The sequence below is a fragment of the Oryctolagus cuniculus genome, chromosome 5 (assembly GCF_051225735.1).
Source record: "Oryctolagus cuniculus isolate XC-2025 breed Fujian yellow rabbit chromosome 5, ASM5122573v1, whole genome shotgun sequence".
In the NCBI taxonomy this organism is placed as follows: Eukaryota; Metazoa; Chordata; class Mammalia; order Lagomorpha; family Leporidae; genus Oryctolagus; species Oryctolagus cuniculus.
Window position 1 is genome coordinate 39,412,501 of NC_142871.1, and position 27,314 is coordinate 39,439,814.

The 27,314-nt window shown below is 42.7% G+C and overlaps 1 protein-coding gene across 1 annotated transcript in view; it reads left to right on the forward strand.

Annotated features, from left to right (window-relative positions):
* The first annotated feature begins 354 nt into the window (after positions 1-354).
* The window catches only part of ARHGAP18 (Rho GTPase activating protein 18), a 189,736-nt gene continuing 162,776 nt past the window's right edge, over positions 355-27,314 (forward strand). Inside the window, exon 1 of the mRNA XM_070073608.2 lies at positions 355-699. Coding sequence (XP_069929709.1) covers positions 656-699 — 44 coding nt within the window. The 5' untranslated portion in view covers positions 355-655. The remainder of the gene's footprint in view (positions 700-27,314) is intronic.

A 27,314-nucleotide genomic window follows, 5' to 3' on the forward strand; every position in this document is an offset into this window, starting at 1 on the left:
GCACGGGGAGAGTTAAAGACTGCTGATAAGCTTGCAAATGTCTCTGTCCACCTATCAGAATCAACTGTTGGCCAAGCACAGAACAATGTGGGGGTGGGGTGGGGATGAGGAGGCGGTCCTCTCACTTCCAAGGCATCTCACCTGTGCTTCCTCCCTTCCTCAAATCAAGGGAAGTCAACAGTTGAGAGACGCCGGTGAGAGCCGCGGGGAAGCCGAGCATGCTCAGTACCTAGGGCCGCTTTGCTTTGCACCATCAACTGCTGGCACGCGGCTCGGGGAAGCCGCGGGGTTCGTGTGGCAGCTGAGGCTGATTACCCTGGAAAGCCCATCCTCTCTGGCCAATAGCGTGCGGCTGCAGCGGAGTCCCGGGGCCTCCGCCCGCTGGAGCCGCTCAGCCTGCCCGCCCGGCTCCCGCTCGCACTCCTCCTCCTCCGCCTCCTGGTGTCCACGCGCCAGCCAGTCGGGTCCTCTGGCAGCTCTTGGCTGATGGAGCAGAAACGACAGGCTAGTGGTTGAGCGTGAAGGGCGAGGGAGGGCTGCACCGAGGAGGTGTGTCGCGCACAAAGTGCTTAGGGACGCTTCTGGCCGCGGCGCTCACGGTCGCCTTTGCTCGCTCCTGGTGACCCTGGCGTCCGCTGCCCTCGCCCTGGGGAAGATGGTTACTGTGGTAACAAAGCTCGTGTACCTGCTTCACCTCAGGTAAGGGGGCAGCTTTGCGCGCTTCTCTCTGGTCCCTGTCTTTATCAGCTTTGGAATCTGCAGCTGGGAAAGGTTTTCGTAACCACGAGCTTCGTCCTCGTGTGACTGGTTTGCTGCCGACGAAGTCTGGGGGAAAGGACTTTTTGTGTGGTTTAAAGAAAATCGGTGCGCTAAGGTTAAAGATCTTGATGTTGATGTTTCTAACCTCTGTCATTTTTGACTACAGTTTATTCACGGGGTGGAATTTTACCCTTGAACCTGCAACCCACTTGCAAAATGAGATTAAGGATACTTTTTACTTACTTACTTTATTTATATTCTTGGGCCATTCTAGGAAAAAGTGTTCCATGCTATTCTGGTAAACTGATGTCATAATTGATTGCTTTTTTGAGGTGATTTGGTACAGCACAGAAATAACTGATTTTAAAATTCAAAATTAGCCTGCATCAGCACTAAACTGACTCATTCTCAGATTATTGGATTATTTGAAAAAAAAAAAAAAAAACTCAGAAGTCAAAGGTAAATGGGAGACCATAAATTTTAGCAGTTGAAAATTAGGACCTTTGGTGTTCTTTGGGTGCTGGGCATGATAGCTTATTGATAGAGATATCATTTCAATAGTAAAGAACCATTTCAAATTGTGATTTTGTGTTTGCCGTGAACACTTTGGGTGGAGAATGTGCAGTCAACATCTTCAGGTGTCATAAAGGGAAAAACAGTAGCGGAGGCTTCAGGAACTTAAACCCAGAGCCTATGCAAAACATTTAACTCTGGTGCCAAAGATGAAGTATCTAAAATACCATACAGTAATAACTACAGTTCCAGTTACTATTAATTCGGCAGGTGATTTTAAGAGACAAGAGCACTTTGCCAAGTAAATCCCGAGTTACTAAGACCATAGTAGGTCTACAAGTATGGCCTAATATTTAGCAATTGTAACCAATGGGTCAGAAAAATGCCTTCTTCATAGTTTGATTTTAGACTTGTTTATTTCATATTTAAAGATATACTTATTGAAAACAACTCATTTAAAATAGTATCTATGTTTTATTCCTCCAAGATGTCTCAGATTTTCTTCCTTATCAAAACTAAAAAAGGGACACGGATTGTGCGGTGATGTAGGGAAAGACAAGGAAATACTTGAAATTGGGTGGTAAATACTTGATCAAAAAAAAGTTGAAGTGTCTGGATACACCATGGCTTTTAAAGCCTTTCTATAAACACAAGTGTATTCCTTTGTGCAGACTTTAATAATGAATAAGTGACGGTGTCTTCATAGACAAGATGTAAGCATGGTTCAAAACCGGCTTTGTAACCATGACTCCAACTCTGCGCTACAGTACTTGCTATTTTCCACAGAGGACCCATGCAAGCTTGCGGACATGCCCCTGACATGAATTTGAGATAGGTGGCCAAGGCAAGGCAGATATGTCGCAGCCATGAAAAGGGTCCGTAAGGAGAATGATCGGAACCAGTCCTCACATTCTCACAAAACCAGGCTAAGGACTAGGCACAGAGGGACCAGAGCCGAGGACTCAGCTTCTAGTGAGAAAAAGTGAGGAACAAGCTTGTATAGAGTTATATTTACTAAATAAAAGTTAAAAAAAATGCCTATTTTTGTTCTGTAGGGAGCAGAACCCAACCACATTCAGTCAACAGGCTTTGTTTCCCCAAAAGAATGAAGTTCTTAAAAGTCTCCTTACTTGCCTGGGAGCTTGGAGAAATCCATTCCTTCCTCTCTTTTTTGGTGTAAAAGCACCCGCTGCATCTCACAGGCACAGCTCACAGCTGTCCTGTTGCAACACAAAAGCTGCCTGGGATCTTTGATGTTGATGATCTGGCCTCTGACCTTTACCTGTGAACAGCAGAGCCGAGGTCTGCAGGCAGGCGTCCCTGGGTGGAATTAACATAATAGTGCTCTTTTCGGAAACCCTCAAGTTCCTAGACAAACCACCCTGCCTGTCCTTACCTGGGTGGCTTCTTGGTCTCTTTGTGGAATGGTTTCTAGAAGGTGTCTGTAAATCCCTAATGAGCAGTGATGATTTCTGTCCTAGCTAGCCATTAATTTGTTTCAAAGCTCAGTACCACAACCAGCAATCACCTAGAAAATCACAGTTAGAAACACAAAAAAGGGGAAAAAGTGTTATTTTTTACATTGGAATAGCAAGGAGTTGACTGTTCCTTTCCAATCCATTGCCAAGTCATGCTCCTCTGTAACAGGTGAGAAGAGAGGTGGGCCTGCCCATTCTTCCTCCCATCTCTTCCCCATCCCCGCTACCCTTTGTTGGTGTCTTTTCCATATCAGATAGAAAATAGTGAGATTAACAAAAGGAAAAACAACAGTCTATCTAATTTTAAAGTAAAAGAAAAAATAAGGGAGATTTATAAACTCAGAGTGAGGTAGTTTATGAAGGAAAAGCTTGAAATCAAATGAATTCCATCTCCTCATTAAACAGTCAGATAGTAGTTCAGTTCCAACGTGGTGTTTTCCCGTTTTTTTGTTTCATTAACTAAGAATCTATGCCTGTTGCTTTTTTATTTCTACCATTTTTGAGATGGACTCAGCCAATATGTAGGATTAGAACTGCTCCAGCTATGATTTGTTCGTTCTCAAATCCAGGACCCTAATAATATCCCGGATACTTTCAGTGGGAGGCCCCATGTTTATATTATAACCATAAAGTGTAGGATTTTTCACCCTATCCTTCCATCCAACTTTTCCTAACAATCTAAGAGCTTAACTATATTTGTATGCCATGCAAAGTTTTTAGTTCTATTTAGTTCTGATTTTAATTTAGTAAATGTGCTATTACTTAGATGACTCCTAGCTTTGATTTTAGCAACTTAATGAGAGGATAATTGTATCTGTACAGAGCTAGAACTGTTCACTCGAGTTTAGGCAAGAAGACAACCCTTTCAAATTAGTTCTAGAATTGACATTTATATTCAAAATTCCAGGGATTCTGTGCCCTCTTCAAGGACATAATTAGCTTTCCTCTCAGCCAGCGACTTAAGTTATGGCTGGTAGGAGCACAATCAGAGAGTGCAGATGCACTCTGGTGTGTGAGGAAAAGCCTAGCCTTTTCTCTGCCAAGTAGCGCAGAGATGGAGAGTGTAGGCCGTAACTGACGTCTTGTCCAGGGTGCCGGTCCACTCTGACTGAGTATCTGCATTTCTTGGTGCAGTGACGATCAGGCAGAGAGATACTACAGAGTCTTCTCTGAAGAGATGACGTTTGATCTGCAGCTGGCATGGACTTGACCTCTGGGGACGCCTTTGCAGTTGCTTGATTCTAGAGATGGATATAAATTGGTGTAGCTGGACAGAGTGGGAGGGTTACCGAGGTAGTGATGGGAGTTTGGGGGATGGGAGTGAAAGTAGGAGATAAGATCAGATGAATAGATAGGGACCTGCTGGGTGGGTTTCTTGATTATGCTGTAGACTACATTTTTAAAGTTTAGTTGAACCCCGTGGTTAGCTTTACATTTTAAATTATTTTATTTGAAAGGCAGAAGTGTAGTGTGGGGAGAGGTTGTTCATCTGCTAGTTTACTCCCCAAATGTCTGCAATAGCTGGGGCTGGACCAGGCCAAAGCCAAGAGGCCAAAACTCAAACCAGGTGTCCCAGGTGGGTGGCAGGCACCCAAGTATTTGAACTGTCTTCAGCTGTCTGCCAGGGTGCGCATTAGCAGAAAATGAACTGATTTGTGATGGCACTGTGATTTGTGATGTGGGTAAACCAGCTTTCAAGTAGAAATCAAACAGTGCCCAAGGACTTTATGTGTTAAAGGGGCCCAATGGCTGCTGTTTAGACAGTTCGCTCCCTGTAGGTCAAGAGTAACTGGAACTAAGGAGGAGCAGTAGAGTTGGAAGCCAGAATGTATGCTTTCTTTCTGTTAGGAATTATCTTTTTATTTTAAACTGTAGACACAAAGTATTTCTGTTGCAGAAAGCCTAGAAAATCCAGACATGTCCACCAAAGAATGATAGTAGCACTACCCAGATGTAATCAAGCTATTATTTTTGGTATCTATCCTCTAGAAATCTAGAAAATGCAGGAACCTGCCCCCAAAAGGAATTCAGTGTTTCATAGTCTTAACATCCAACCTTGTAATAGTTCAGTTTTCTCTATGCTGTAAAGCTTTTCTGAAGCCAATATGAAAGTACTTCAAACAGTGAATGGGAAAATGGAGTTAAAAGATACAGTTTGAAATTCTTGCAAACTTTTTTCATAACATGAACTTTCCAGGAACGTTTTGAAGATCCTCATAAATTATTTTTAGGAAACTGGCTTATGAATATTCTTGTTATGAACATCTCTTGTTGAATGAAATGGAAAATATGTACTCTAGGAGAAGATGAAAAAATTAAGTTTGTGTGTTACAGAGTCACTTCATTTATTCATTAAGTATTTTACTCTACAGTCTGCAGTGTATGCTTTCTCGATGGCCTGTCCCCTCCCACATCCCAAATTGGTGCTGCTAACATTCTCCAGGGTTGGGAAGGCTGACTTTCTAGCCTTGAATGTAAACTGTACTCACTAACCCAATTTAGTAGGGCTGTAGATATTAGCTCTTGGACCATGTGTGAAGTCTTATGCCCAGGAAGAAGCTGTCCTTCTCTGGCCTGGATTTTGCTTGTGCGTCGTCATCTTCCCAGTGATGCTTACTAGTCAGGAAGGAAGTTGGCTTCCTCCAGACGCGGCTACCTGAAACTTGAAAGGGAGAAATCTTGTGGCTCTCTCCTGGCTCTGAGAATGTGCCCATTTCACCTCCTCTGATTTCAAATAGTCATTCCATTTTATAAGTGTGTCACATCGATTATTGTTTAAAAATATTAGTACTGTTTGCATTTTTCTTTCAGCTTTTGAGAGTAGTTTCACTGAAGTTCCTTTATGAAATAAAGATCCACAGCTATAATTCTTTTTTGTTTAGTGCTTTGTGAAAAAAATTTATTTGAAAGGGAGAATTGGGGGGGTGGGAGGAGAGAGAAAAAGAGACAGAGATCTTCCATCCACTGTTTGATTCCTCAGATGCCTGTAAGAGCCAGGATGGGGCCAGGCGAAAGCTAGCAGCCTGGGACTCAATCCTGATTTCCCAAGTGATGGCAGGGCCCAAGTATTTGAGCCTTCAGCTCCTGCCTCCCAGGGTGTGCATTCACAGGAAGCTGCAGTCAGAAGTGGAGCTGGGACTTGAACCCAGACACTGTGATATGTTGTGCAGGTATCTCAAGCCCCATCTTACCTATTGCCCCAAACATCACTTGTTTTTCTGTTACCAGACTTTGGAACTTCAGCCTGTCCAGGATGGAATAGGGTTTATGTTTGTATTCTAAGTTTGTCTGAGTTAAGGGTCTCACCTTTCCTGAGGTCCCATTTGGCTCTTTCGCCCCATGCTGGTAACAAAGGATATCTCCGAAAGTTCAGAGGAGCCTCACAAAATTGTTCCTCCCATCCGTTCCTCCAGCCACTGCTCTGGTTCAGCCAACTCCTTCCATTTCAAGCACCCTCCGGCAGTGTCTCCCTATTGCATCCCCTGTGCTCCAGCTGGGGTCATCTCCCAGGGCCTGAAAAGAAAGAGTTTGATCTTGACAGTTTCCAACTTATAACATACCACATATCCAGATAAACTCCAGACTTCCCAGACCTACAAGGTGCATCTCAATTTGTTGCCTTTTTCCAAGTCCATCTCCTTCCCTTTCTGAACATTTTACTCACGGTGTGGCTATGTTAATCATCTCTGTGCTTCTTGTATGTGTTAATATGGAGATGTAAGCCTCTGAACTGGCTCTGTTCTTTACCTGGGTTATTTTTTTTACTCTTCTTCTCCAAGTGCCACGATCCTAGTTGTTCCTGGAGATCCAGACCTAATCACACCTGGTTCTTGGCTGCTTGTCAAGCACTCCTTCCTTCTACACTCTCAGGGTGAGGTGACTCAGAGAAAAGCATTTTTTTCTTTCAAATTATTTAAATATTTTTCTTCTATTGGACTTGGTCTGTGCGTAGAGCTTTGATGTGTCATTCCAGACACACTGCTGTTGATTCATGTGTTGAATTTAGACAGTACAGAAGGAAGCCTGGTGAAGGTCTGGTAGCTTTGTTTTAGTAATTACAAGACAGAGGATTTGGGGTTAAACAGCAATACTAACTTTGACATGTGCCAGAATCACCTTTAGAGCTTATTAAAGTCACTACCCCACTGCCCCTGTCCCTTCATCCTGCCTCCCCACCTGCCCCCAAACTCTGAGTGTCGAATTCAGTGTTCCATTTAGACCAAATTCCTAGATATTGCTGATCCAGGGGCCACACTTGGAGAACTGTTAGTCTAGAGTGGTGATTCTGAGGCCTATCTGTGTTTCAGAATTTCCTACCTTTTAAAAAGTTTATTTTAAAAACATGCTTGGGCCTCCCCCCAGATTTCCTGCTCAGAAACCCCAGGCTTGAATTGTATTTAAAACAGAATGATTTGGAAGAATACCTATTTGTCATGTTTTGTAACTACTATAGGCTTTGCTCACTAAGATGTGTATAAGATGTTTTGACTGGAAGTTTGAAACAACCACTGGATATAGATTTCATTCTCAGTTTTAAGAAAACTATTTTATTCTTAAATTTATTCTTAAAATTTTGTTTAGACAGTAAAACTATAGTTGAAAACATATAGTGTAGCATTCAGCAAATTTGTTTTTTTTCCCTAGTAAATTTGACAAGTATTAGTCTGTGAATTTGTGTTTTCATTGAGTAAAATTAGTTATAATTCTATATCTGATATTTTCCCTTTCCATTTTTTCTTCAAAGTGAGATTTTATTTTGAAACCTGAGGGGGTGGGTAGGGACGGGGACACAAGCAAGCACTCTACCATGGTGTCACAGTAACAAGTTCAAGTGTACAGGTGCCTCCTAGAAAGGGTTATGGCACCTGGGACTTCTTTCCTCACCTTTCTTTCTCTGTCTGCAGGGAAGAAACATCCCTCAACATCGAAGATGTTTTGTAAACAATATAAAGCCCTATTGTTCTATAGGCACTTTTGTTTAGAGAACTTGGTTCTCCTCTACCTCAATTTCAGCGTACTCAATGGTCCTTATGTTCATTTAATGTCTTTGATTGCTATTTCCAATGTTCTGAAGCCAAGTATTATGTCAGAATTAGGCAAAACAACATTGAAATAGTGGGGCACAATGGGTGAAGTCACCCTTGGGACATCCTCATCCCGTATCGGAATGCCAGTTCTGCCTGCTGCCCTTCTGACCCAGCTTTCTGCTGCTTCACCTGGGAAGGCAGCAGATGGTGGCCCAGGTGCTTAGCTTCCTGCCACCCATGCAGAGACCTAAGTGTAGTTCTGGACTTCTGACTGTGGCCTGACCCAGCCCTAACTGTTGCAGGCATATGGGAAGTGAACCAGTGGATGGAAGATGGTTCATTCTCTCTCCTGTGCCCTCGTTCACTTGCTCTCTCTCTTTCTCCGTCACTCTACCTTTCAAATAAATAAATCCTAAAAAAATGAAAAAGGAAAAACCCACAATTATATGGTAAATTAAAGCACCCAGTATTTGGCACTTTGGCAGCCAATATAATCGGTGCAATAATTATGAACCATTCTAAAAACTCTTAAGCACTGTGTTGATGAAAGTCAGGCGTGACTATCCTGCTTTTGGCCTGCATACATTTTTAAAAATTCTTTATTCTTAAAAGCGTTGGGATAAATACCAAGGTTCGGGTTTATAGTTCTCCAAATCCGTACAACAAAATAGCCATTAAGTTCCTAACTACATAATTCTGTATTATGGAATCATGATGAATGCTAATGTGAAATGTCAGAATACGAGTTTGACAAATGGCTTAACAAGAATAATGTTCTGTAGTACGGAAGAGCTCATTTATTAAGTGCATTTGGATTAATTCAAGTTTCAACCTGGCTGTCTAAAGTGAAAGTGTTCATGCTTTTTTTTTTTTGCATTTCATTAAGATTAGAAAGGATATTTAGAAGCTGTTATGAGTTAAGTAGAAATGAAGACCTATAATTCTTTTCTTTTCATGACCTGTGGATATCACTTTCATATGCATTGGTCTTTAGGGACTTTATTGTTACGGATTCATCTTACAGTTTCTAGAAGGCGGTAGTACCCAGGAAAACTATGAATTAATGGACAATGTTAATTCATTATTGTTCTGTTATTGTAAGCATGCTCATTAGAAGTGCAAGGACTAGTGATTTATTCCACTGGAAGGACTTACTGAAATGGAGATGGTTTCTTAATAACCATAAATGTCATTTTGATTAGCGTATCACTTTTTGCCTGTTAGTTGAATTTCCTCTCTCGCCTGGGAGTGCTCTGGCTTCCTTCTACAGAGGCTGGGCCAGTGTCATGGGCAGAGGTCTGAGGACTTGCCTCGTTCGGAGAGCGAACCAAGTACTTGTTGTTGTTGTTGTTGTTGTTTACTGCCTTGCTCATAGGGTTGTAATTTAGGTCAGTGGGTTCCCAGAATAGATATGCTTTGCCTCTGCTCAGATGGATGCCTGTTTGAGTCAATGCTCTTTTGTTGCTGTGATAGGTATGTGAGGTAATGCATATACTTGATTTAGCTAATTTGATTAATGTATGCCTATTTGGAAATAGCGAGTTTTATGACATAAACATATCCAGTTTTTTGCTTGTCCATTAAAAAGATAGGACGCCAATGAACGCATCAGTCATGAGCGCTGTAAAGAGCATGCCAAGGGTCTTAAGGGAGAGATTATGGTCAGGGATGTGATCTGCTCCTTCCTTCTGTACCAAGCACAATTACTTCACTCACACCTTCATTTGTCAAGAGCTCGGTTCTCTAATCTCAGGTCCACCACCAAATTCAATTCTTGGCCAGGTCACTGCAGACTTGGCTGCAGAGGATGATCTATGGGGCTTAGATTGAGTTCAGTACTGTCTATTACGTCAGTGCCCTAACAGCAAGCAGCTCCTTTCCAGTTGTGCTAATTGAATATTAAGGAATGTGTATGTCCTGATACTATTATCATCCTATTCCTCATAAGTATGTTTGGCTGTCTTGAGGGTAATAAAAGCAAACTGCAAGCAATGATGCTGTTTGTTGCCAGTGTTTAGGTTGACTCATGGCAGATTTCCCCCTTATTTTAAATTTCCTAAAATAAGAAAATGAATAATTAAAGAGGTGGCATTTAAAAAATATCTATTTGAGGGGCCGGTGCTGTGGCAGAGTGGGTTAAATCTCCAGCCTGCAGCGCCAGCATCCCATATGGGTGAAGGTTCAAGTCCTGGCTGTTCCACTTCCAATCCGCCTCCCTGCTAATGTGTGTGCCTGGGAAAGCAGCAGAGGCTGGACCAAGTCCTTGGGCCCCTGCACCCTGCACCCTGCGGGAAACTGGGAAGAGGCTCCTGGCTCCTGGCTTTGGCCTGGCCCAGCCCAGGGCCATTGCAGTCATTTGGGGAGTGAACCAGTTGATAAGAAGATCTCTCCCTCTCTCTTTCTCTTTCTCTCTCTCTACCTTTCTCTGTAACTTGTCTCTCAAATAAAATAAATCTTTGAAAAAATAAAACATACTCATTTGAAAAACTGATAGAAAAGGAGAGAAACAAAGAAATGTTCTGTCTGCTGCTTCAATCCTTGTACATCGCGGGGGCTCAGTACTGCGGCCAGTGTTTGTTGTCTCCAACGTGCACTGGTAGAAAGCTGATCAGAAGCAGAGTCGCTGGAATTGAACACGGGAACTTTGATATGAGATGTGGGTGTCCCAAGTGGCGGTTTAACATGCTGTAGCATAATACCCACACCAAGAGATGACATTGTAATATGTTTATTATAGAATAAGATAAGAATTTGTGAGATTAATCAAGTGAGTTGTATGATTTTGCATATTTTACATATAAATTTAATACAAGTATATTTTGATGTGCTATTTACATAAGAATAGATTCTCTTATGCCTTTTGAATTCTGAATTAGACAATATGAACTCTAACTAGTTTTTAGAAGAGCAGTTAGAGACTCCAACAGAGAAATCCTACCATGGTGTCAATGTTTGTGTTCTCTCCCAATTTGTTGAAATCCTAACCCCTTGGGGCTGGCGCCGTGGCTCACTTGGCTAATCCTCCACCTGCGGCGCCAGCATCCCATATGGGCACCAGGTTCTAGTCCCGGTTGCTCCTCTTCCAGTCCAGCTCTCTGCTGTGGCCCGGGAAGGCAGTGGAGGATGGCCCAGGTGCTTGGGCCCCTGCACCTGCATGGGAGACCAGGAGGAAGCGCTTGGCTCCTGGCTTCGGATCAGCGCAGCTCCAGCTGTAGTGGCCATTTTGGGGGTGAACCAACCGAAGGAAAACCGTTCTCTCTGTCTCTCTCTTTCACTAACTCTGCCTGTCAAAAAAAAAAAAAAAAAAAAAAGAAGAAGAAGAAGAAATCCTAACCCCTAAGGTAATGGTATTAGGAGGTGGGGGCCTTGGGAGATGGTTAAATCAGCAGGACAGAGCCCTCATAAAGATGTGTGCCCAAAGCCTTAGTTGGCCCTTCCGCCGTGTGAAGATGCAGCAGGTGGTACTGCCAGCGAGTGGGCTGGAAACCGTGTCCTCACCACACCTACCTTGATCTGGGATTTCTCGGTCTCCAAGACTGTGAGAAATTTCTGTGCTTGATAAGCCAACCAGCTTATGATATTTCTGTTACTGTAGACTTTCCTTTAAATGTTATATAAGTAAATTCCTAGATATTCCTGTTTAACATCATAGTGGGTTATAAACATTCCTGGACTGGGATCCTGTGGCCCAGCTCTGTGAGCTTTTCATCCAAGGCTTCAGGTTCTCCTCTGTACAGGATGGAAATGGTTATGGTCTCCTACCTCAGAGTGCTGTGAGGTGTCCATGGAATATGAGGGAAAGCACACGGCACAAATGCGAAAGAATTAAAGAAGTCATTATTGTTTAAAATAGAAACACCTCTGTCAAAAAGACCTCTGAGAAAGGTAGCATTTCTTAATAATATAATAATAATAATATAATAGTGTATGACTGTTATAAATATTTTTGGTTTTGCTTCAGAATACAGCTAGGAATTAAGTAAAGCTAATTTGGATGAGTATTTGCTGTGTTAGGTCCACCTGTCAGCTCACTGAATCCTCACAAAAACAGTGAGAAGGGTATTATCATCATCCCTACTTGAAAGAAGTCGCAGCTTCCCCACAGAGAAGTCAAGTGCAAAGTCAGAGGTCACCTGCTTGGTAAGGGGAGGTCCAGACTTGGAGCCCTACCTGACACCACTAGGGCCCTTCACACTGCACCGTCCCTCCTGGGGGAAGAGCTGTTCAAGTCCCGCTGCTGAACAAACCTGTATTTGGCTTGTCCTGATGGGTGTGGATCTGGAGAGAGTTGACTTTCTAGAACGCCATGTTGTAAGACTATTTATTCACTATTAAGTGACTGCCTTGAATGGAATGCATCTGTGGCTCAGGAACTGCCAGCACACATTCCCTTTTTCCCCTTCCTAAGTGCCCTCTGGGGTAGATGTGATGCCAGTGACAGCAGTGATGGTGCCCATTTCCAGAGGAAGGAACAGGGTCGGAGTGAGGCGAACCTATTACCCCAAGTCAGTTATTTCTCTCACTCCAAAGTCACTGTGATACTCAATTCTCTTTAATCAACAGTGTGGATATTTCAAATCTGTGCTGCTGAAACTATTAGCAAATGGTGATGATAATGAATAGTAAACAAATCATCTAATGGAGAATGTTCTCCAGGATCCCAGAATAAAATCTAGTCCTGAATTTCTCCAGAATTATTTACATTTCACTTCCAGAAAGCAGTGAGTTGGCTTCATATGGACCATGAAAGTGAGGATATTGTGTTAAATAATCTCTTTCCAGACAAGGCTTTCTTCTTCCTAGCGGGGTCTGGGCTCACGGGGAATTTAGCGAAATGTTCCCTGCAGTAACACTAGATGGCGCATGAGAACAAAAGAGATTAGAGACATTTACAGGGCACATAAAAAACCTCATTTCAGTTAGGGATAGAATTTATTTTCTGAAATGAATCTGAATTCATGATTCTAGGGGACTGGTAACTTCTGTAAGGAACACCTGACCTTATATTTTGCCAGTATCCTGCCTCATCTCCAACGTGGAGTAGAACTGTGATAAATCTATGAGGAAAGCCAATTCTTTATTTTTGGCAGAACATTAATCAGAGAGATCTCCCGGCATTTTTTCTGTTGAATAACTGACCTCACCATTGCCAGATTAAACTGAGTATTTGAAAGAGATGATAGAGTCAGAGGAATACTACGATGATCTCTATCAACTTAATTTCTGTGCTGCTTTTGGAGTAAAATCTATGTTATGAGGGCTGCCAGCTTGTGCCGTTGTGAAGGTACAATGAACAATGTTTATTCCCTAGTGGTCTTTGCTTTTAGGTCATGAAACTTCTAGACCTTGTACTCTATTAACTACTTATCTGTGTTTTTAACTATTACTCAGAGCTTTGTTTTTTCCTCCCTTGTGTCTCCTTTGAGAAATGGAACTGCGTTAAGCAGAGTAAAAGGCAGAAGACAACAGAAAGCTATGCCAAGGGTGGAGACAGGGAATGCTGGATTCGGATCGGATGCTCTAGGTTAGCCCAGATCAATGAAATCTCACCTCATTTTCTGAATGTCTCTGAAGAAACAAACGTAATGGTTGTAAGAATGGTTAATGTAAGGCCTGTTCCCTCAAACAAAAACAAATCATTTTCAAAAGCTGCTTTCCAAGAGGGAAGAAAAATGGTATCATTCAGGAAGTACCCTAGGAATGCCTTTGTTCTTTGCAACTACACAAACCATTAAAGGCCAAATACTTGGCGTAAAGATAGACCAATTGTTTGGAAGCAAGTTTATTGTTCATTTGTATTATTCTTGCAACAGTTCTGTGAAGGGAGTTGACTATTATCCCACTTTTTAGATGAGAAAACTGAGGCTGCAAGAGACGAAGTAAAAAGCATGGCATCTCATGAGTGGAGGAGCCAGCTCTGGTTGTTGAACTTTGAACCGTGTCAGTATGATCTTTCCTTGAGATAATTGTGGCATTTGAAGGCCAGACCTGTTTCGTATTGTGAATTAACAGAAACATTCTTTTCTTTGTTTCTCACTCACATGCATAGTTCATTGTTCTGTCTGTGTTCCAGTGGCCCCAGAGAAATATGGGCACTATAGGTCACTTTTTTTTTTTTTTTTTTTTGGACAGGCAGAGTGGACAGTGAGAGAGAGAGAGACAGAGAGAAAGGTCTTTCTTTACCGTTGGTTCACCCCCCAATGGCTGCTGCAGCTGGCGCACCATGCTGATCCAAAGCCAGGAGCCAGGTGCCTCCTCCTAGTCTCCCATGCGGGTGCAGGGCCCAAGCACTTGGGCCATCCTCCACTGCCCTCCCGGGCCACAGCAGAGAGCTGGACTGGAAGAGGAGCAACCGGGACAGAATCTGGTGCCCCGACCGGGACTAGAACCCCGTGTGCCTGCGCCGCAGGCAGAAGAATAGCCTAGTGAGCCGCGGCACCGGCCTAGAGGTCACATTTTAAAAAATCCTGTCGGGCTGGCGCTGTGGCGTAGCAGGTTAAGCCACTGCCAGCAGTGCTGGAATCCCTTATGAGCTCCAGTTCAAGACCCAGATGCTCTACTTCTGATCCAGCTCCCTGCTAATGCTCCTGGGAAAGCAGCAGAAGATGGCTCAAGTGCTTGGGCACCTGCTCCTATGTGGGAGACCCAGAAGAAGCTCCAGGCTTCTGGCTTCTGTCTGGCCCAGCTCGGACCATTATGGCCAGTTGGGAAGTAACCAGCAGATGGAAGATCTCTCAATCGATCTCTCTCTCTCTCTCTTCTCTTTCTCTCTCTCTTTCTCTCTCTCTTTCTCTCTCTCTTTCCCTTCCCCCTCCACCCTGTAACTCTGCTTTTCAAATAAATAAAAAATTTCACCTGTTCTCTCTTGCAGATAACATACTGCTTAACCCTGAACTCTAATGTTACTAACCAGACAAGTGGAAATGCTAACACTGAGGGGCTGTTTTGTTGCATTTGAACACCAGTCATCTCATTCATCTCCAAAGTTATGCGTGACTCACACGTAGAGATGACTAACCCCATCCTGATTACACTGATTTTGAGGGAGTAACCCCAATCCTGAAGAATTCAGGCAGAGAAAAATTTGTTTAAGGCCTGTTCTGGGTTTGGCCACAGGCTTCCCACTTTACATGCTGACCTTAGGTCTAAGACACTGCTCCGTAGACTTCTTTTTCTTTAATACCTTTTGAGGTGAGTGGATAAAAGCTGGGTAGGAACTGTTATTTTGGCACCAACTCAAGTGAGGCTGTGGAGAACAGGATGTGGTTCATGCTATGCTAAATCCGCCTCTTGAGTGGCGAGGTGAATCGCCAGTCCCGTAACCTCCGCAGACTCAGAAACCTGGTCTGTAACATGGGAGGGTGGGGCTCGGTGTGCCGCGGCCTCTTTCCAAGCTCGACCCTTCTAGAACTTTTGAGGCTCCACACCTGAAGACAGTAACTGAAATTAGGGCAGGTAATTTTTAATCAAAGCCTCGAGTTATGTCAAGACAGGGTTAGTATAATTAATACTCAAAAGTTTTTAGAGATACTTAGATGAAAGCTCTAAAGGGAAGATGATCACAGCTTTGAAAATCCGGTGAGTAATTGCAGATGACTAACACTGTTCGCCTGCTCCTCTCCCGCTTCAGGAGCATAGGAATGCGAGAAGCAAGAAAGTGACTCAGTTTCTTCCTGGCATATCTAAAACACAGCCAAAAAACATTTCTGCTGTGATTTAGTTGCACTGTTTTCTACCCTTGTTGATTATCATGAGGAAGAACCTGCTTCATACTTCATAACGCCTCCAGCCTTCTTTGTCATTCTGAATTCTGGTCTGCTAATGTCCTTTGCCAGTGTGGTCAGATAACCACAAATTTCCTCTAGCAGTTGGTAATACTCTATTTCTGCTGCCACAGCTCTTCTGTTTTGGGGTGTGTGTGTAAAATATTGGAGCAGATGTTTGATTGGTCCTGTAACAGGATGATCTTTTTCCCCAATAGGTGTGATAGTAAGATTCACATTTAGTACAAGGGAAAGTTTAAATTAAGGTGGCTTTATCATAGACTGGATCAGTGGTCTCCAAAGTGGGGATTAGATTGGAAGGTATCTTAGGAGTTATCTGCCCATCTTTCTTTTTCTTTCCACACATCAGGAAACTAAGCCCAGAGAAGTTGGCAGAGTGAGGACTAGAAACCAATGCTCCTGATTACCAAAATCAGAATTCTTCTACCTAGCCACATTGCCTGTTTTTATAGGAGCTGGATATAGAAAAGAAAAATGCAAAACAGATAATGTATAAACTATGCCATCCTGCTAAAGAAATTAGTTGATTTCTTTATTTGACTTCTGCTTTTGAAATAAGACTTTAAAAGTTTGATTTTGTATATTACAGAGTATACAGTAGCTGACCATTGAATTATTTCAGGAGACGAGATGTGTGGAGTTAACCCTATTTCTTCTCGCAGAAAAGGTTTTTGGTGAGCACAGAATACATACTATTGACATTCATATTAATTGTAGTAGTCACAACTCTGTGTGATGGATGTCTGTGTGTAAGTGAAAACAAAACTAAATGTATTATTAGGACAGGATGAGAAGGGCCGCGAAGTGAAGCAGGCTGGCTGTCTGTGGCTCAGGCCTAAGCCAAAGGCATGCGCACTCAGATGTCTACAGCTACGAGCTTGAACCTGGAACGGCTTCCATCACAGTCTGGTACGAACCTCCTGACATGCTACATCAGAGACTTTTCTTTCCCAGTCCTCATCCTTTTTCTAAAAAAGTTTTTTATTTCTTTATGTTTATTAGAAAGGCAGGCAGAGAGAAAGAGTGTGTGCATGAAAGCTTTATCTTCTATCCGCTAGTTCATTCCTCAAATGCCCACAGCACCCAGGCTGGACCCAGGACTCCAGAACTCCATCCGGGTCTCCCATGTAGTAGCAAGAGCCCCAGCACTTGAGTCCTCACCTACTGCCTCCCAAGGCGCACATTACAGGAAGCTGGGTTAATGCAGAACTTTATCCCAGGCACTCCTACGTGGGATGCAGGGGTCCCTGCTGCCCCACGGTGGCTGCCCCAGAACCTTGTCCTTTTAAGTCAGAGTAAATGGGTGTGTTTTGCACTGAATGTGGAAAACTGGGGCTAGCAGGTAATACCTCTGGAAAGTTCTGTCCTTGTCTCCTGAATCATCCTGGACAAAAGCAGAGAGGAAAGTTCTGGATTACAACTAAGGTGAAAGGATCTCTGCAAAGCCAACAATTTTTTTGAGAACATTAAAGCACTTACGTATTAACTATTTTTCTACGTTTCAGTGGTTTCTGGTCAATACAGGTTAATTTATTTCATTAAAAAAAAAAACTTGTGAAATCTACTCTCAAGGTAGATTTTGGCTAACTGAGCTAATAGTAGAAAGGGAGGGAGTGAAGTGGGGGGAGGTGGCTGCAGGATTCATGTCCTTGTCCTGTGCCATTGTATCTGCTCAGGTGCAATTCAGGGGGTTCTAAATGTATCTGAATTCCAGTTTTACCGTTTCCTATCTTATACAAACATAGACAAGTAAGGAAATATCTGAATTTGAATTCCCCCTCTGTCTACGAGTTAATCTTAGGTACAGCTGACAACAGATATGCAGTGGCCTGTCTAACAAATAATTGAATTAGTAGAGAAAAAAGAATAGACTGAGGTCGGTGACTTGTGTTTCATTGTTTTTAGTTTAAGCATTACCATTGCCTAAGGGTTAAGATTTATTGGTAAGGGGGAAAGATAAGAAAAAGTGTTCAAAAATACATAAGGGGGCTGGTGCTGTGGCGTAGCAGGTAAAGCAACCGCTTGAAGTGCCAGCATTCCATATGGGCACCAGTTCGAGTCCTGGCTGCTCTGTTTCCAATCTAGCTCTCTGCTATGGCTTGGGAAAGCAGTTGAAGATGACCCAAGTCCTTGGGTCCCTGCACCCCCGTAAGAGACCCGGAAGCTCCTGACTTTGGATTGGCCCAGCTCCAGCCATTGCAGCCATTTGGGGAATGAACCAGCAGAATGGAAGACTTCTCTCTCTCTCTCTCTCTCTCTCTCTCTGCCTCTGCCTCTCTGTAACTCTGCCTTTCAAATAAATAAATCTTAAAAAAAAAAAATACATGAGTATTAACTTCGCAAGATCTCCGAAGAATTTCTATGACATGGTAAAAAGAGCTAGATTCTTACCTTTGGTCCTAGAGCTTCTTGAATTGATAGTTTACATTGTAGCAAAGTTATAATTTTCTTTTTAAAATTTGTTTTGGGGGGAGGGGGAACATTGTGGCCCAGCAGGTTAAGCCACCACTTGTGACTCTGGCATCCCATATGGAGCACTGGTTCAAGTCCTGGCTGCTCTGCTCCTAATCCAGCTGTCTGCTAATGAGCGTGGGAATGCAACAGAAGAGGGCCCAAGTACTTGAGCCCCTGTCACCCACATGGAGGATAGTGGTGGATGGAGTTCCAGGCTCCTGGCTTCAGCCTGGCCCAACCCTGGCTATTACAGCCTTTTGGGGAGTGAACCAATGGTGGGAAGATCTCTCGCTCTGTCTGTTCCTCTCTCTCTGAAACTCTGGCGTTCAAATAAATAACCAATTCTTTAGTAAAGAAGTGATTTTTTCTCAATTACATTTTTCCTTTTTAAAAAAGTTTTAATTATTTTTATTTATGTAAAAGGGTGACAGAAAAGAGACAGAAATATTTTACAGCTGCTGGTTCACTCCCCAAATGTCCTGAAAAGCCGGGATTGGCTTAAGCCAAAGGCAGGAGATGAGAACTTTGTCTGGGTCTCCAGGGTGGGTAGCTGGGACCCAAGGACTTGAACCAAAACCTGTCTCCCGGGGTGCTTGTTAGTTGGAAGCCAGATCTAAAGCAGAATGGCGCCTGGAACCCAGGGATGGCAGAAAGGGATGCAGGCATTCTAAGCTGTGCCATAAGTACTGTGAGAAACACTTGGCCCTATGTTTTTCCTTTAAAGTGATTTTCAAAAAAAGAAAAAAGATATGCTTAGGTTTGTTTTTCCTATAAGTACAGGATTTTTAGAAAGTTCATGGAAAATATGTATTACTATGTGGGGATTTCTAAATCTTTATGCACTGAAATAAACTTTTCATTCCATTTTCCGTGAACTTTCTGAAGTATACTCGGAACTGTATCATTGGTACATAATGTCAAAGACTCCCATAGTGAGGCGCATTATAATATGAGGATCCCCATCTATTGGGAAGCCAAATGATAATGAAAGCCCCTACAATAAGATTGTAACATGGCAGACATTGCTTGAATGAAGCACTGGCCCCAAGGTAAATAACGAAAATCCACCAGAAGGCAAGTTGATTTGGAATCATAAACAAGTCTGTAGACTGTAGATAAAAACAGGCCATGTTAACTTTTTACTAAATTACTGCATGTAAAGCTGGACAAGAAAGTGTGCCACCCCCAGGTAGGAATTTGGTGCAATGGCTTAAGTCTTCTTTTGAGACGCCCACCTACCATCTCGGAGCGCCTAATTCAAGTCCCAGCTACTGTGCTTCAGGTCCGGCTTCCTGTTCATCCACATGGCAGGAGTTTAGGGAATGAGTCCATGAATGGAGATTCTCTATCAATCTGTTGCTGTCTCTGGGTCTTCTAAATCAAGTGAAAATAATAATAAAAGAAAAATGTGGCACCAGAGGCTGGGTGGTACTCAGCTTGAAACAACCTGTTGGTTCCCTGGAGAATGGAGCTTTAGGATCTGGAAATTGGATGCTGTCAGAGGTTCACTGCAGTTTTTCCCTCTTATGTAGCAAGGATCAAAAGGATGTTGAAACTACAGTATCTGGGCACTGATTGTCCCCTTGTCCTACCAGAGTTAATCTATGGGTTCTGTTAAAAAAAAATCAAGATTAAAAAATAGCTTCATTTTCTTATTGCTATGTAAAATAACACTCAGGAAATTATTCAAATTATAAAAAAAGTATTAATGAAAGTTAAAAGTACTTAACAGTTGCTTCCATAACAGGGGCAGACATTTGGCCTAGTAGTTAACATGGCAGTTAGGACACCTGTATCCAACACTGACTACTTGGGTTGGAGTACTTGGGTTCGATCCCCGGCTCCAGCTTCTGATTCCAGTTTCCTACTGATGTGGACTCTAGGAGGCATGATGATAGCTCAAGTAGTTGGGTTCATGCCATCCAGGGACAGATCTGGATTGTTACTGCTCCTGGCTCCTGACTTAGGAATCCCCAACCATCACTGGCATTTGGGAAGTGAATCAGCTGATGAGTGTCTTTCTGTCTGTCTGTCTCTATTTATATATTTGAAAGGCAGAGTGACAGCAGGAGGGATTTCTATCTGCTGGTTCATTCTCTAAGTGGCTACAATAGCCAGAGCTAGGTCAAGGAGAAGTCAGGAACCCAGAACTCTGTCTGGATCTCCCACGTGGGTGGTAGGGCCTCAAGTACTTGGACCATCCTCTATAGCTTTCCCTAGCAAATTATCAGGGAGCTGGATAGGAACCAAAGCAGCTAGGGCTTGAACCAGCACTCTGATAAGGATACAGCATCTCCAGCAGTGCCTTAACCCACTGGGCCACAGTACATGATTCTTAAAATGGCTACCATTGAGATTTAATCACTACCCTTTTATGATTTTCTTTATCATGTAACTTTTTCCTCACATTCTGTCTCCTTTTCCTTCAACTTGCACCCTTACCACTTTGAAAGCAAAAAAACAGGGGCTGGAGCCGTGGCTCACTTGGTTAATCCTCCACCTGCGGCGCCGGCATCCCATATGGGTGCCGGTTCTAGTCCTGGTTGCTCCTCTTCCAGTCCAGCTCTCTGCTGTGGCCCAGGAAGGCAGCGGAGAATGTCCTGAGTCCTTGGGCCCCTGCACCCACATGAGAGACCAGGAAGAAGCACCTGGCTCCTGGCTTCAGATTGGCACAGCGCTGGCCACAGCGGTCATTTGGGGAGTGAACCAACGGAAGGAAGACCTTTCTCTCTGTCTCTCTCACTGTCTATGACTCTACCTGTCAAATAGTAAAAAAAAAAAAAAAAAAAGGCAAAAAGATACACAAATAGGAAACCCAGATATACAATAGATAGGTACCTTGGATGTCTTTCTCCATATGCATATAACATATAGAAACATATGCACATAAATGAAGTATTTTGTTTTTTAAAGAAAAATCTTATATTAGAGCTTACAACCTCTTCTTCCATGAGTGTTGAATTCTAGATTTGCATATCTTTCCTCCTAATTTGTTAAGTTGTCTAGCTGTCACCATTTTTCCTTTCAACCTGTCTTTATGAAGGATCCTTGTGCCACTCAATTTAAATTTCATAGAAATAATTCTTTCGAAACTCATATTTCATCAGTTTGAATAATATTATATAATTTACCTAATACTTGCCTAAATAGCTTACTAAATTTTCGGTGAACATGTAATCCCAATAATGAGAGAAGAGCTTTACACGCTTAAGATAGAAGCCTACAAGTTTCAACATTCTGCCCCTGCCAGTGAGTTTTACAGAGAGTTGGGAGAACTTCTCTTGTATACATATTTGTTTTCTGCTATTGTTACCCATATGGTAGAAAATAGACATGCTTTTCTGTATCTCCCTCACCGTCACCCCCACCACTGTGATATTATCCAGAGATTCTTTGAAATTAGTGATTCTGTGGTGGAAACAAAAGGATTTGTTGAAGTTGATAAAAATTGTAATATTTTTATTTTTTAAGATTTATTTGCTTGAAAGGCAGAGTTACAGAGAGTAAGAGAGGTTATCCATCCACTGGTTTATTCCCCAAATGACCACAACAGCTGGGTCTGGACCAGGCTGAAGCCAGGAGCCAGGAACTCCATGTAGATCGCCCACGAGGGTGCAGGGCCCCAAGCACTTGGGCCGTCTCCTGCTGCTTCCCCAGGTGCATAAGCGGGAAGCCAGGCTGGAAGCAGAGTCACCAGGACCCCAGCTGGCACTCTGATATGAGTCGCTTTCATTGCAAGCAACCGCTTTACCTTCTGTGCCAAAACACTGGCCTTCAAACCTAATAAATAGGAAGTTAACTTCGTATATATTGTATTAAAAATGATATTCTGATACCCATTCCTATTTTCTCCTCCCTTATATTTTTGCTCATAACCCTTATTTAATATGACATACTAAGGTCTTTCCTAAAGTTCATGGAAAATATGTATTGTGAAGATATTACACATAAATTTTAAAAAAAATTTGTACCAAGATGAACTTACTTTTTCTTGAACTTTTTTGAAGTCTATCAGGTATTATAGTTCTTTATCTTTTTTATAATGTATTTGTTTGAAAGGCAAACTTACAGAGAGAGGGAGAAGAGAGAGATCTTCTACCCACTGGTTTACTTCCCAAAAGGCTGCAATGGTTAGGGCAAAGCTAGAAGGTTCTTCTGGATCTCACATGTAGGTCGCAGGGGTCATCTTCCACTGCTTTCCCAGGCACATCAGTAGGGAGCTGGATCAGAAGTGGAGCATTGAGGGCACGAACTGGCGCCCATGGGATGCTGTCATCACAGGCAGCAGCTTTACTCACTGCCACAACACTGGCCCCTGTATTATAGTTCTGTGAGATCTCTTCCATGTTTCATGTTGTGCTAGTAAGATTCAGTCTTTCCCTTAGTGTATGTCCCAGCTTAATCGTAATCCTTGTTATCAAGTCTTACTCTTTGAAGACACAAATTTGTCTGTTTTGCCACCTCCCCACATAGCTTGGGTGATACTTCATTCCCTTTATCGTATAGATTATTCATTCTAAAATTTACAGTGAAAATGGCAGGCCGGGGGGCCATGTCTGGAATTTGGTGTGCTGGAAGCTAGGCTTGCTGATATCATAAATCAGAGGCAAGTTTAGAGAGAGTTGGCTAAGGGAGTTACTGGGCTGACAGCCCAGGCAGACAAGGTGTCAACTTCAAGAAATCAACGAGGGGTGAGTCAGAAATTCAAGTTTAGAATCCCATGCAGAGGGAGAGGGACATGGAACTAGGCAGAGAAACTGCATCAGGAGGAGGATACAAGATTGTTCAATGAATCCATACCACAATATACAAACAGTGGGCCTTAGTAGTAGATCAGTTGGCAACAAAATAATGGCATTTGGGGAGATATGAGGCCATGTGAAAGGGGGATAACAGATTATGCAAGATCAGTAGAAAGTTTTTACTTTGTATTTGCCTTGTTGGTTTTTTAGGTACCTGCAAAATTTACCTACTTGACCCAATCTTCTAAAGGGACCAGAAGCAAGAAACAGAAGTGAGAGTTAGTGACAATATTCTCTTCATGTCTGGAGCTCAACTCTTGAATATTTCTTCAGTGGAGTAGAGGAAGCAGAAATGGAAGATAGCTTAGTTATATTTATTCAATATTAATTCATTTTTCCTGATTTATGTTCCTGGATTGATTATCTACAAAAACTAGTGAAGGGCCAGCGCCGCAGCTCACTAGGCTAATCCTCCGCCTTGCGGCGCCGGCACACCGGGTTCTAGTCCCGGTCGGGGCACCAGATTCTGTCCCGGTTGGCCCTCTCCCAGGCCAGCTCTCTGCTGTGGCCAGGGAGTGTAGTGGAGGATGGCCCAGGTGCTTGGGCCCTGCACCCCATGGGAGACCAGGATAAGTACCTGGCTCCTGCCATCAGATCAGTGCGGTGCACCGGCCACAGCGCTCCGGCCGCTGCGGCCACTGGAGGGTGAACCAACGGCAAAGGAAGACCTTTCTCTCTCTCTCTCTCTCTCACTGTCCACTCTGCCTGTCAAAAAAAAAAAAAAAAAAAACAAACAAACAAACAAAAAAAAAACTAGTGAAAAAAAATCAACCTGTTGACTCAGTGTGGTCTATAGCAGAGCATGGAGTCTTAGTTCATCTTCTCTCCCTGAGGCTGGGTGATTTACAAAGAGTAGACGTTTATACAGCTCACAGTTCTGGAACATGGCACTGGATTTGGTGAGGGCATAGTGCTGCATTGTAATATGGAGGAGTGAGTCAGGTGGTACGCAAGACAGCAAACATGGTTGTCTCTCATGGTGGTCTCTCATACCATTCTGGGGTCCCCACCCTCAAAACCTCATTTAGTCCTAATTATGTCCCAAAGGCCTCCATCTCCAAATACCATTAACATGAATTTAGGAATTAAGTTTCCAACACATCAGCTTTTGAGGGACACATTCAAACCATAGCATGTGGGGTAAAGATTATGAAATACAGGGATTTCTGCCCTCAATGTCAATCTCGGTGAAAAGGGAACAGAAAATACTAAACATCTCTTGCGAAATCATAACCATAAACAGATAATACTTGTTTTTTTATCTTTAATTGACAACTTCAAGAGATGAACAGAGAAAATTCTGGAGTTTTTGCTTATTTGGAAATGTTGTCTGCTATGCTATAACCATTTTTAGGAAATTATCTTTTCTGCTGTGGGGTTGGCATATTTTATGTAGCTGTATTTCTTGCCACTTTGGTGAGTTACTGTTAACCTAACTTTTAAGGGAAACTTGTGTTGTGGGGAACTCCACCTCTGACTGGTTTTGTTTTAGGTTCTTGCCTCCATTCTAGAAAAGGACTTAAGGAGAAGGCTTAGATAGAGGTGTACAGGAAAACACCATTTACATGTGAGTGTGAGCAAGCTTGGGAGAGAGAATGAACTGTAATTTACAAAGCTCAGGGTTGTCCTTTTCTAGGGTAGGGGATGGTGCCTGGGGCAGGAGCTACCTGGGTCTTCAAAGGGGGTGAAGTGCTGGGCCATGCTGGAGCATACATGCTGATCTCTAGGGAAGTGTCCTGAGGTCAGGTGCATGCTGGGAAGTGAGGCTCAGGTGCGTGAGTGCACTGGGCCTGCAGCCATGTTGGATGGGCACTGGAGGGGGTGGGTTTTAGGTGGTGCCAGCTGTGACACAGATGCTGCTGGCAGTCTCAATTCCACCCCACTCACTAGCTTCCTACCTCCATCACTTGGAACATTTTAGTTATGCCTATTTTTCAAATATTTTTAAAGATGACAAAGATAAAATAAACCAGAATGTGTTTGACCAGTGCATGCATGTCATGTGAATAATGGACATACTTCAAAAGCAGTTGCTTTTTCTGAATATATCACAACAACTTGAGTTTTTGATTAATATTCTAGAATAAAGAAGCAGTTTGCCTATAAAGATCACTACAGATTAGCCTAAAACAAACCAGAAATGTCCCCTTTGAAGAAAATTTATGAGGAGAAAATGGCTTAGGGATCTGTTACTACAACTTGTCTTTCAGATATCAAAGTACTCCAGGAGCCGCCCTGCTGGGAGATCTCTCAGAATAGGCTTATGAGCCATATAAAAAATCTCTTTGCTAGACAGTCCTTTCTTGATATTGGAATGTGTTTTATTGTAAAACCAGTTAACTTACTTTATAGTCACACATGAATTGTAAGTTGTCCCTTGCAATTTAATTGATACTGATAGGGACACCATGGATAGTCATGGTTCTCTATTTTCTCTAATTGATTCTTTGTGCTTTAATTTCTTAATAAAACCATGTATTTTTTTATGACTTCTTTATAACTTGCTCTATTTGTACCCTCAGTTTTGTTTTCAGTTTCAGCTCAACACACTTAAAAATTGTTGATCTATTCAGAGAAATGGGTATAGAAATTTGCAGGCATTGTGTGACTTTACTAAATATGTTTCCCTTTCCCACAACAGTCAAATAATTCTTGGTTTTGGTGATAAAATATCGACATAAAACATCATTTTAACCTTTGTTAGATGTATGATTCAATGGCATTTGTTTTTGTTAAGTTATATATTAGTTGTTTGACAAATTGGATTGTGACTTATTCTGAAACACACTTTTAGGAGGGAGTGTTTAGCATAGCAGTTTAGATGGCCACATCCCATGTAAGAGTCTCGCAGTTCAAATCCCGAGTCTGGCACTTGACTCCAGCTTCCTGCCAGTGCAGACCCTGGAGGGTAGCAGTGATGGCTCAAGTACTTAGATTCCTATCACTTGTATGAGATTTCTGGATGGAGCTTCCAGCTCCTGGCTTTAGTACAGGCCCAGACTTGGCCGTTGCAGGTGTGAGGGCTCTTTCTCTAGGTCTGTTGGTCAATTGGCCTTTTTCTCTGCCTTTTGCTTTTTTTTAAAAAATCTTTTCCAAATTTTTTTTATTGATTTGAAAGATGGAGAAACAGAGAAAGAGAGAAATCTTCATTTCCTTATTTATGCTCCAAGTGCCCACAACAGCTGGGGCTTGCCCAGGACAAAGACAGAAGCCTGGAATTAAATGCAGGTCTCCCAAATGGGTGTCAGGGACCCAGCCAGGGTGTGGAAGAAAGCTAGAATTGAAAGTGGAGCTGGCACTAGAACCCTGGAACTCCAGTATGAGAAGTGGGCTTCCCAAGTAGTGTGTTTTTGTTTGTTTGTTTTTAAAGCTTTATTTATTTATTTGAAAGACTTACAGAGAGGCAGAGGCAGAGAGATAGATCTTCCATCTGCTGGTTCACTCCTCAAATGGCCTCAATGACCAGAGCTGGGCCTGCCGAAGCCAGGAGCTTCACTGTTTTCCCAAACCATAGCAGAGAGCTGGATTGGAGGTGGAGCAGCTGGGCCTTGAACCAGCGCCTATATGGGATGCCAGCACTTCAGGCACCCGCTTTACCTGCTATGTCACAGCTCCAGGCCACCAAGTAGTGTCTTAACTGTTCTGGCAAATGCTTACCCAAGAAATACAGTTTTAAGACTTCTGACATCATACTATTAGTTACTAAGAATGTAGATACCTTAATCTACTATTTCACTTTGATTCTCCTCTCTGAAAATACCTTAATATATTTAATATATTTAATATATTTAATATATTTAATACTCAATATGTAAAGATCTTTTATCAGGCTACATTAGGAGGACATACAAATGAAAATATCCTACTATCTAGAAATCTTGCTTTTAGATTTGTGCATAGGGAGTTACATGAGAAGACCATATTATCTATTGTGGGAATATCTCAAATGAATAAAATTGTAACATACTGCAGGAATTTTGAAGAGGGTTTGTCCAACCCTCTTGGCAGAGCAGAGTGGGTTTCACTCTAAATTAAGGGATGAAAAGGCATTTACCAGCTAAGGGAGATGTAGGAGAGAGCATTCGTGCTGTGGAAACAGCACGTACCAACAGGTGGCGTTACTGTCACCTTAGGGTGACAGTGATGTGTCCCTGGCAGAATGGAGTGATGAGCTTGGATCATTGATGGGGCCCATCCCAATGGACCTCAGTGCTGACAGCTTGATGCTTTCACAGGAGAGCCTTACTTTGATGTGTTCTAATGGTCACTTTAGTTAGAAGCAGGAGCTGAGAAGTTAAAGGAGCCAAACATGTTTGAGGAATGTTCAGTAATAACAAAGTTGTTTTATGGTTGTAGGGTTTGAGTAAATCACTTTACTGCATGTATTCTGATTATGCCAGGGCGAAAAGAGCCGTGTGCTGTTTGCTCAGTGCACTGACTGTGGAACCCTTTGACCACTCGCTCCCTCCTCCGTGGGAAGTACAACTAAGGCCATGG